This window comes from Nestor notabilis, unplaced genomic scaffold (genome assembly GCF_000696875.1).
Source record: "Nestor notabilis isolate BGI_N333 unplaced genomic scaffold, ASM69687v1 scaffold19399, whole genome shotgun sequence".
NCBI lineage: Eukaryota > Metazoa > Chordata > Aves > Psittaciformes > Psittacidae > Nestor > Nestor notabilis.
The window spans coordinates 981-11,427 of NW_009943462.1; the positions used below are offsets into that span (position 1 = coordinate 981).

The 10,447-nt window shown below is 52.0% G+C and overlaps 1 protein-coding gene across 1 annotated transcript in view; it reads left to right on the forward strand.

Annotated features, from left to right (window-relative positions):
• Positions 1-1,304: 1,304 nt before the first annotated feature.
• GGT7 (gamma-glutamyltransferase 7) overlaps positions 1,305-10,447 on the forward strand; it is a gene marked incomplete at its 5' end in the record, with an annotated part of 13,300 nt that continues 4,157 nt past the window's right edge. The window contains 10 exons of the mRNA XM_010021964.1: positions 1,305-1,531; positions 2,464-2,615; positions 3,572-3,686; positions 4,134-4,201; positions 4,335-4,408; positions 4,876-5,069; positions 6,802-6,889; positions 7,558-7,685; positions 9,405-9,493; positions 10,222-10,374. Of these exons, the coding sequence (XP_010020266.1) occupies positions 1,305-1,531; positions 2,464-2,615; positions 3,572-3,686; positions 4,134-4,201; positions 4,335-4,408; positions 4,876-5,069; positions 6,802-6,889; positions 7,558-7,685; positions 9,405-9,493; positions 10,222-10,374 (1,288 nt within the window). The remainder of the gene's footprint in view (positions 1,532-2,463; positions 2,616-3,571; positions 3,687-4,133; positions 4,202-4,334; positions 4,409-4,875; positions 5,070-6,801; positions 6,890-7,557; positions 7,686-9,404; positions 9,494-10,221; positions 10,375-10,447) is intronic.

Genomic DNA, 10,447 nt, shown 5'->3' on the forward strand with positions numbered 1-10,447 from the left:
TGCACCTAAATCACTGCGACGTGAATGAGACTAAATTCACTGTGAGGGGGTTCCCTGGCTGCAGGGGGTTTGCTCCTGTTTGCAGCGTCACTGAAATGAAAACTATCTCCCTGCCTGGCCCAGGAGAGCTGCACCCAAAGGTCTTTGTAATGTCCTGGCAAGGACAGGGCTGGCAGTGGTCATGGAGATGCTGCTTGGGCAGTGATGGAGCATGGGGGGTTTCCTGCTCACTCCCTTAACACAAAGCCAGGAAACATCCCCTGTGTGGATGTTTTCTGTCTTTTCCACTCGGTGCTCCTCTTGCTCCTCTTCCCACCACAGATGTTCAGGGCACTGCAGCCATCACTGGCTCTTGGCAGCCCCCCAGAGAATTCACCCAGGAGCCCTGGGTGACGCCCTGAGCTGCTCAGTTCCATTTGGTGCTTGGCAGGGACAGGCACGTCCCTGCTCTGTGTGCCCAGCAGCTCCGTGCACAGGCAGGGCACGCTCAGCCAGCACCTTCCCTGCCACAAAGGCAGCAGCTGATGCAAGAGAGATTCAAGGCATCTTTCAGAGAAAACGAGAGACTTTTCCATCCTGCTGAGCATTGTTTGCTGCCGGGTGGATGCCCAGCAGACCCTGCCCCGTTGCATTTGCCTTCTTGGAGCTGCGAGCGACTTGATTTCACTGTGGGCCTCATCAGCTGGAGGAAGCATGAAATTAAAGCAGAGCCTTCCCTGCCGGCAGAGCGGGTGGACACCCTGAGGCCCTCCGGTTTGCAGGTTTGCTCCTCCCTGCCCTCCCCTTGCCATGCTTCAGCAGAGGTATTTATTTCCTGTGCTCAGGCCATGCGTTTTGCTTCACCTCTGTTCTGCTCAGGTGCTTTTAGCTCAAGCATAGCTCCAAATAAGGCTGCTGGATTTTCCTTGTAATATCTTAATTTCCTCTTCTTCAGTATTGCTGCATTTCAGAGACCCGTTTGGAAGTCAGTGCTGTGTTAAGAATCCTTCCAAACGGAGCAGTAACTCTGAGCCTGTCACTGAAGACTAGTGAATGGACTGAAATGGAGCAAAATTGAGGGGGATTTTGTCCCTCTTAATCTCCAGGGAAGTCAGTTTGGGATAACTAGAGCTAAAGGAAGGGATCAGTAAAATGACCTAAAGCAGCATCTGAGCCAGAAAGTCTCTTGAGAGCTGGGATCAATAGGGAAGGTAATAGCCTTGCTGTAAGGGGCACGGTGTAATGTTAGTGCTGGGTAAACACCGCAATAAGAGCTCCGTGTTGCTCAATAACTAACACTTGTTTTCTCCCCGCTGCCCACAAAGACCCAGACTCCTTCCTGAAGTCTGCGCGGCTGCAGCGCCTGCCCTCGTCCTCATCCGAGATGGGAAGCCAGGACGTGTCTCCTCTCCAGGAGACCAGCAAGGACCCTTTCTCTGGAGACTGCAGCTGCCGGCAGGACGGGCTGACCGTCATCATCACCGCCTGCCTGACCTTCGCCACGGGCGTCACGGTGGCCCTCATCATGCAGATCTACTTTGGGGACCCTCAGGTAAGACAGAACAGTGGCTTTGTGGTCAGGCTTTGTCTTTGAAAACAGGAGAAGCAGTTTAGCAGAGTGAGGTGAGCCCCAGCCAGTGTCAGTGGGTGCTCAGGCCCTGGGTGCTGACTCTGCAGTTCCAAACTGTCTTGAAAGGTTTTTGCTGTGGCTGTGTGCTTGGAGAGGCAAGTGGGGCTCTTAGTGCCTGCCTTAGGCTGTGCCTGGTAGGTTTGGGGGTGCTGCCAGGGGGAAACAGGCAGCCCAGCTGCTGTGATTCCAGCTGTGGTTTGAGCCAGATGTGGGTGCTTTCTGAAAGCAGCCCCTAGTTAAGCAGTAGGCATCTTTCATATATCTCCACTTGGAGAGAGTTTTATGGACCTGTATGCCCAGGCTCACCTCTGGAAGGATCCATCCAGGATCAAGCAGGGGAATAGCTGAAAACAGAGCTGAACCTTGTGCTGATCTGTCCCACAGACTAGTGCTAGATTGCAGAGCAAAGGCGGCATGATCATGGATTCATACCTGTGATCACATTAATCCTGGTGGAGGCACCAGGGAAGGATGAGAAGCAGCTGTGGTATGAGGGGGATGCTGCATTCTTTGTAGCTGTATCCCCTTTTTCAGTGACCACACTGCTGCAGCACGGTGACAGCACACTGTCCCCCTTTGCTCTTGAGGATTAGTCCAACCCTGCTCTGGGGTTGGGGAGCACAGGGTGAGATGTGGCCCAGCAGCTTAGCATGTCTGCTGTTGAAAGCTGTCAGAGCTGATGGTCACAGCTGTCCTGATGCAGGGGGGTGCCAAGGGACATACTACTCCCACTGGCGTTTGGAGGCACCTTGAAATGCACATCAGCCACAGCCATGGCACTGGCCTCAGGCACAGAACTGAAGGTCGGGGTGTCCCAGCACCCCTGCCTGGGCTCAGCTCTCCTCTTCTGGCAGATATTCCACCGTGGTGCCGTGGTGACGGACGCTGCGCACTGCACGGCGCTGGGCAGAGAGGTGCTCAACACTCAGGGCTCCTCAGTAGATGCAGCCATCGCCTCGGCCCTCTGCGCGGGAGTCGTGAACCCCCACACATCAGGGATTGGTGGGTAAGTGTTGGTCACTCACCCTCGTGCCTGTGGTTGTCCTCAAGCAAGTGGTTCCCCCACCAGTTAAGATGTGTCTTCATGACGGCGCAAGTACCAACATGTGGTACCAGGTCTCTAACATCAGGTGGTGGATGTGTCCACATCTGCCCAGGGATGGGGACCTGTCCTGTGCACTGACAGCAAGGGACAGGGACGGAAAAGCTGCATCTGCCATAATGGCAGATAAAACAAGCATCAGGCTCAAGAGGGTTGAAAAATGACCACCGGCTGCCGAGCCCCAGTGCAAGTGTGCCAGGAGCTTGCAACACCGGGGCTCGGTCCCGGTGCTCTCAGAGACTGAGCGCTTCCCTGCACCAGCTCTGCTCCTGCTGCAGCAGGAGGCTAGGGTCTGAGCCTGGCTCTGAGCAGCAGCCGAGGGAGACGTGGTGGCGAGGGGTGGCCTCATCCCAGCCCTTATTCCCGGGGTGGCATCTGCATGAGCCTGGTGCTCTTGGCTCTGCAGGAGGTCTCAGGAGCATTGCATAAAGCGCTGCCACCTGATAGCTTCTCCAGGCTGTGCCACGGATTGCTGTTGTAAGCCAAAACCCGGGTTTGTTGCAAAACTGCTCGGATTAAGAAAGAAAATCCCAGATAGTCCCAGCCTGGCAGTAGAACAGGACCTGTGGCCGTCTGGCCAGTCTGGCAGGGACTGATCCAGCCTTGCCGCATGCTCAGCTTGGGGGCTGCCTGCATCCTGCACTGGCCCTGGCTTGGTTGTCCTGAACTGCTCCCTGGGGAAGGGCAGCAGCATTCCCCTGCACCACTGCCCGGCCCTGAGTCACTGCTGAGGCTGGTGACCTGCTACGCTGGCCCCATCACACCAGCACTGGCCTCAGCCCCCGCGGCACCTCTGCTCTTCATTTTGGCTTTGTCCTGTTGCAAGGACAGCCAGTGCTGTGACCCCCATCTCACTGCAGGGGTGGGGTGATGCTGGTCCACGACATCCGGAAGAACAGGAGCTGGGTGATTGACTTCCGTGAGGTGGCTCCTCTGGGCATCCCGCTGGAAGAGGACCTGCAGAAGGACACCAAGGTGAGGACCAGTGTCCCATGGCCAAACCCAGTAGGGCTGTAGCTGGCTGATGTCTTCAGCTCTCCTCTCTCCACTACTCTTGGGCCAAGGGGGAAAGCATCTGGGAGATCCCAGGGCCCTACAGACATGGAGAGTCCAGGGAAAATGCTTCTTTGGCATGTCCCAGTGGGGAGCTGGGAGACCAAGTGTCCCAGGAAGGAGCACAGTCCCATGTCATTCTGTTGAGTTATTTCTCCTGATCAGCCTGGGTTGAGACCAGAATTGAATTTGCCTCTTTCCTTCCAAAAACTTTCATTCCCTAATTCACTGTGTTGCTACAGACCTCTTCCCCATTCCTAAAGACCATGCAGACACTTCCAATGTCAACCTGACTTGCAACTGGGGACCGTGCCCCATGTCCTTATGGGAAGGAAACTATTCTTCCTTTTTGTCCTTCCCATTTAACAGCCAGGTCTACTTGTTGGGGTGCCGGGCATGCTACAAGGAATGCACCAGGCTCACCAGTTACACGGGAGGTAAGACATGAGGCTGGCATGGGAGGGCTGTCCTCATGCTGCACAGGCTGTGCCCTGGGGTCTCTGCAAGGGAGCTGGAAGCACACAAGCCCTTGTCATCAAACCATGTTCTTTGTCCTTTCTCCTTTGGCAGACTCCAATGGTCCAAGTTGCTGGGTCTTGTGGCTGGTGTTGCCCAGAATGGATTTAATATCACACATGATTTGGGTGAGCACCTAATGGGGATCCAAGGGTGGTTGCTCAGCACAGAGGAGCACACTGGCCACTGCTCTTGGGTGCAAGGCAGATGGGGATGTAGATGGCTATTCAGGTGAAATCAAGGCTCTCTGGACCTGGAGATGAATGGTGTTGGGAGCTGAGCAATGCATGAGCCGTGGTCTGCAAGGGAGAGTGTGGTGGCAGCAAAACTGGAGCCCTTTCCCAGGGCTGGTCAGGGCCAGGTCAGAGCAGCCCGTGCTGGGCAGCTGCCTGAGGACAGCCAGGGAAGGGCGCTGGGTTTCTTTGGGTGTCCTTCCCAGCTCTAACGGATGCATGATCCAGCCTCCCTCTAGTTGTGGAACAGGGCAAGAGCAGCAGCAAGGCTCCAGCATCCCCATCAGGCACAGTGATTCCATGTCCCCTGTGCATCCCTGCACCCTGCCTTTTCTGGATGTCCTTCCCCTTCTCACCTGCAGCCAAAGCCGTAAGTGAACTGAAGGAGCTGAACTACTCTGACAAGTTCCGGGAGATCTTCCTGCCGGATGGGCAGCCCCTGCTTCCCGGGATGTTCGTCAGGCGCCTGGACCTTGCTGCCGTCTTGGAGCTGGTGGGGACAGAAGGAGTGTCTGCTTTCTACAGTGGGAACTTGACCCAGGAGATAATCTCGGAGGTGAGCCGTGTCTGCCCCCGTCTCTGCCCCAGACCACACAGCACAGCCCAGGTCAAGGTGACACCTGCTTAAGGTGACAACCTGGATGGAGATCTGCCATATCAAGAGTCAGCACAGTGATGGGGACAAAAGTGTGGAGCCTCTTTTTCTTGTCCTGTCCATGTCACTGCAGTGGTGTAAGTGACACACGGGTCACTTCCACAGCCCACAGAACTGAAACCTGCATTTCCTTATAACCAGGATGGGCTGGTTTTTCAAAGAAAAAAGGTGTCTCAATTTCAAGCCCCCTCTGGGCTGTTTTAGTGCCACCAGCCTTTTCCCCATAATGAGAGGTGCCCCATGGTTGAGAAGCAAATGTTTGCTGTTAGTGGGACTATAAGATGTAGACCCCAGGAATATGGTTTAAAAAGCAAACTGTGAGCCTTGTGAGCAGAGCAGCAGCCAGGCTTGGTCCCACTTGGGCTTGCCCCAGTTTAACTCCTGTTGTCAGGGGTGGTCTTGAAAAAATAGTAACAACAAAGTACTTACTCTGGTAAAAAAACCCCAAACAACTTTTATACCTGTGGAGCTGCAGTCGGAGTGGTTGGTGGCACCAGTTGTCCCCACCACTGTGCTTCAAGTGATGCACCTTCAACATGTCATCAGTAAGCTGGGATGGGTTCATTCAGTGCAGGCCTTAGACATCTGTGAGCTCCCTCTTTGGAAATTTCCTGTGGTTCACGTGAACCACAACAGAGGTGGAGAACCAGGAATGGGAAAAGTGGAATGGAAACCAGGAATGCACCAAGCTCAGTGTGCATCCCCATGGCTAAACCCTGCTTTATCACCCCATTCCACTGACTGAAGGATGCTGCAGGGAAGCACAGACTCTCTGTGCAGGAGGAAAACCCAGAGTTGAACACCGAAGCCCCTGGCCATTTCTGGGATCGAGTGCACAATTCCAGCTTTGGTTGCAGGGCAGAGCAAAGTGCTGGCTTCCCACAGTGTTTATTGCTCCAGGAAAGGGAGGGCATTGATGTGGTGAAATCAAGTAAAGCTCCAAAACACCCTGCCCTTTGTTTCCATCCTGTGGCAGGAAGGCACAGGTTCAAGAATGTGCTCTCTGGGGAATTTGAGATGGTGTCTGCAGTGTGTGGCTGACCAGGGCTTCTCCTCTGTCTGTGCCATCAGGCTTTTCCTGCTCCACTCCCTGCTGCTTTGCTGCTTTTCCACTGTCCGAGCTCCATGAAACCTTGGGTTCAATCTGGCTTCTTCTCTGTAACTGCTTCAGGAAGCAGGCAGGGATCCCAAGTAGGGGATACATCTTCTTTTGCAGCTTTGGGGTGGTTTGATGTGCTGTCTCTCACAACATAGGATCATAGAATGGTTTAGGTTGGAAGGGACCTTAAAAATCAGCTAGTTCCAACCCCCCTGTATTAGCTTTCCTGCTCCTGTGATTCATCCATTTCTGCCAGAGAAGAAGTTTTCTTGCCAAGTTAGCTGCCTAGTTTAGAAACCAGAGCATGCACAGGTTTCTTGTTCTTGCCCATTTTTGGATGGAAATCCAGAGGACTCATAGCAGCAACTCGACCCAGCAGAACCTCTCACAGGTTGTGTGGTATTTCCTGGGTGGAAGGAAAGAGTTGGCCCATTGTTCTGCTGACAGAACAAGTGTTCACCTGGGCCAGCACGAGGAACACAGAAAGCCTGGGCCTGGCTTTCTCAGTGTGCTCTGCTTTGCTCTCCTACGCAGGTCCGCAACTACGGAGGAGTCTTGGTGGAGGAAGACTTCAGCAATTACAGTGTCACGGTGGAGAATCCCATCCACACAGTCTATCGAGGTAAACCCGTGGCCATGCAACTCCAGCTAGAAGTGTGCTTCTCCTGGCAAGAGGTGGTGACAGTATTTAAGGAGAGGCACTGAGGTGTCTGCAGAAAAGCCCTCCGGGGAGTTTCCTGCTCTAACACTGATGGTCATAGGCAGCTCAGGAGGTTTTCAGCACTTCGAAATGAGCCTGGTTTTCCTTGATAGTGACCAATGGTATTTTGATACTGTGAGAGTGTAAAGATGCAACATCATCACATATTGATGCAGTGCCTAGATAGAAGCTGGACCAAAGGCTAGTGGCTACATCTGAAGACAGTTCCCAAAGTTGTCATTCTTTTCTAGAAATCCCTGTATTTACTCTCCTTACAGCTGTAACGTTGCAAACCCATTTTCCCTCCATTCTTCCATACTATGGTTCAGAAACCAAGCAGCCAACCAGCAAGAACTGAATTTCAGATGTAAAAAAACCATCCCAATTTGGTCTTCCTTCATCCGTCATAAAGAAGCAGAAAGATACAACAAAAATGTTTTGGGAAATCCTTTTCAAATCATACCACTTTCCATCATTTCCCCTCAAATCTGAAAGGTTTCCCTGTCCTCAAGGACCCTAGCTTGTGAGAAAGTTATAACTGGACAATATCTGGCAAAAGCAGCTTCATTCCTCTCCTTTTCCCTTCCCAGGTCATCTTGTTTTCAGTCCCCCACCTCCACATGCAGGTCCTGCACTGATCACAGCACTGAACATCCTCGAGGGCTTTAACATCACCAGTCAAGTACCCCGGGGGAATATCTTGCACTGGATGGCAGAGGTAGGAGGAGGTTCAACATTTGGCTGAATTCCTTGTGCTGCTAGAGAATAATTTATTTATTCCTTGGTTGTACAAAAATGTTCGTAGGTAATTTCCAGAGGACAATGAGCAAATAGACTGCTAAGGTGTAAATCTGAGCTGTGCTGCTGCCTCAGGTAGGTGCAGACGCTGGAGCCTCCTGCTCAGCTGAGCTTTTTCTTGCTTAAGCAGAGCTTTGTCAGAAGAACAAACTGTGGCTTTTGCCCATTCCTTGTATGCAGTCATCTCTTCAGAATGAGCCTGCAGCAGCTGAGCCTGGTCCCATCTATTTCCTCCACCTCCTACCTCCAGTGGCCTTGGCCATACCAGAGCGCTGCTAAGGGTGTCAGCAATGTGGCAATGACATGGAAAACTGACACAACACTTTATATATCTTTTAAATCTTTACATTTTAGCCTACCTCATGATCTCAGTGATCCAACTAATGATTTTTCCAGGTTTTAGGGCTGTCAGCCCTACCAAAATGTTGCAGCTTCCCAGGAAGTCAAGCAAGTGCTGTTTGCTGCTCTGTAAGCAGAGTTATGTTCTTAGATGCTTAACTGATCCAGAGCTGGGTTTTATGAGTTGGGAATTTTAAGCAGGGATGTAACCACATCCTTGTAGCAGGCAGGTGCTTGGAAGTTACTGCCTCTCAGCAACAATGCAACAACTGGAGGTGTTACGTGCTGCAACTGCCTGTGCAGAGGCAGAGAAGGCTGACTCACGCAACTTATTTTTGCGTTATATTCTATAAGCTTTGGATGAATCTTTGTGCTCTGCATTTGCACCAGGCCAAGAGTTTCACCCCCTGGTTACCCAGCTGAGGGACAGCAACCTCCCGATAAAGGGCAGTCACTTCAGAAGATGTGTAACCCTGCTTACTTGGGATCACATGGCTGAACACGTGGCTGAGATTCAGACAGTCCAATATGTCCTTAACCTGTGCTAAGGGGTGAACATGGTCTGCTTGTTTCAGTGGAGCTCTTCCTTGGCCACCAAACCTCTTGTACATCCTCTGCATGATATGGTGGTCAGGAGGCTGTTTCATGGAAAAGTCACCTTCTCCAGAAGTTAATCATGTTCTACACTGTATGTCAGAAGGTAAATGTTGATGCTTCAGGAGAAGTTGATGCGTGGCACATACCAAAACAGAAGTCACATCTAGCTAGTGACCTGCAGGGTAATGTACTGTCTTGAATCTTGAATGAAAATGGCATGAGCTGCAAGCTGAAAGTCTAGTGCATTTCTGCTAGGCACAGGCTGGTTAGATTGAAGAGAACATTTCTTCTCGTGGCTGTCCTCTGGCTATGCACTGTAAAACCAGGGCTGGATAAACTGTGTCTTTCGAAATCGCATCTTCCCGTTTTTAATGGACTGGCTGAAGCAGGATTCTGCATGTATGAGAAACCAGACCTCTTCCTCTTCTCACACCATCATTCCCTTAAGTGTGCTGGGACTAACGCTTCCTGTTCAAACACTTTGGATGACTTACAGCTAGGAACATGGGTAGCAGCTGATGAGCAGAATAGCTCGTTTCTGCTCAACAGTGGTGCTGTGCCAGCAGAGCTTCTGGCCAGAGGCAGCAACAATACCTCTTCATGTTTGGAATATCAGAAGTTGTATTTCCAGGGCCACCTAAATGTTTTTCTTCCTTTTCTCCTTTCTTTTTTCCTTCTTTCCTTCTTTCTGTATTCAATTTAGACATTAAAAATAGCCCTGAGCCTAGCTAGCAACCTGGGAGACCCATCTGATGATGTGTCCGTCACTCACGCTGCAGAAAGCATGATGAGGTAGGTCTGAGGCTGATGGGCACAGTCACAGTGGGAAGGTGTGTGGTTTGCATATCATCTTTTGAGTGCACAGGGAAACCTGATTTTTTCCTTCCTCTGTTTTACTGAGGACAGGTCAGTCCTTGAGTGTCCTCCTAGGGCTCACGCTTCCACAAGGATCACAGCTAATGCCACAGGGCTCTAGGGATGGGTTATGGGATGTCCTCACACAGAGGTTTCCTGGAGTCAGCATAATCCTCACAGGTTCTCACCCTCCTAATATTCCTTCTCAGCAGGTTGGACAAACAGCCGTCCGTGTGGTTGTGACCACACAAGCAGTTTCTGGCTCTCCTTTCCCACCATGGGGCTCAGTGCCTTTGCAGAACATGCGGGCCTGGGGCTTCAGCCCAGGCTCCCACCTCAGAGCCAGGTTTAGCCACAGTTGGTGGCCAGAGCTGGACTGGGCTTACCCTCCTCCTGAGGAACTGCATTCAGCTGGGTGCTGCCACCCCTTGTTCTTCAGGGGTGAGTTTACCCTGTAAAGAGAGCAGGGAGGTCCATGGCGTTGCCTGTCTGTGCAGACTGACTCCTGTTGTCTCCTTCCGTTGGGTGACCTGGAGGAGCTCCCTGCCCTCAGTGCCAGCTCCCTCAGGAAGACACCACCAGTAGCTGCATAGATGTACTGCAAGAGATGCTCAGCTTCATAGGCTCATGCCTTGCTTTTCTCTTTTGCTGCCTTGCTGCTGAAGTAAATCTGAAGCTAACTCCCTGCGCCAGCTGATTAATGACTCCCAGTCCTTCTCATCTGATGTCCATGTGCCTCACTTCTCCATGGAGAGTGGACCCGCTGCTAGCCAGGTCCTCGTCATGGGACCTGATGACTTCATTGTTGCAGTTGTAAGGTAAAGGATTTACTTCTTCCCTCTGTAATGTGCTCAGAGGGTGAGAGCAGGGACAAAGAAGCACGTTCAGCAG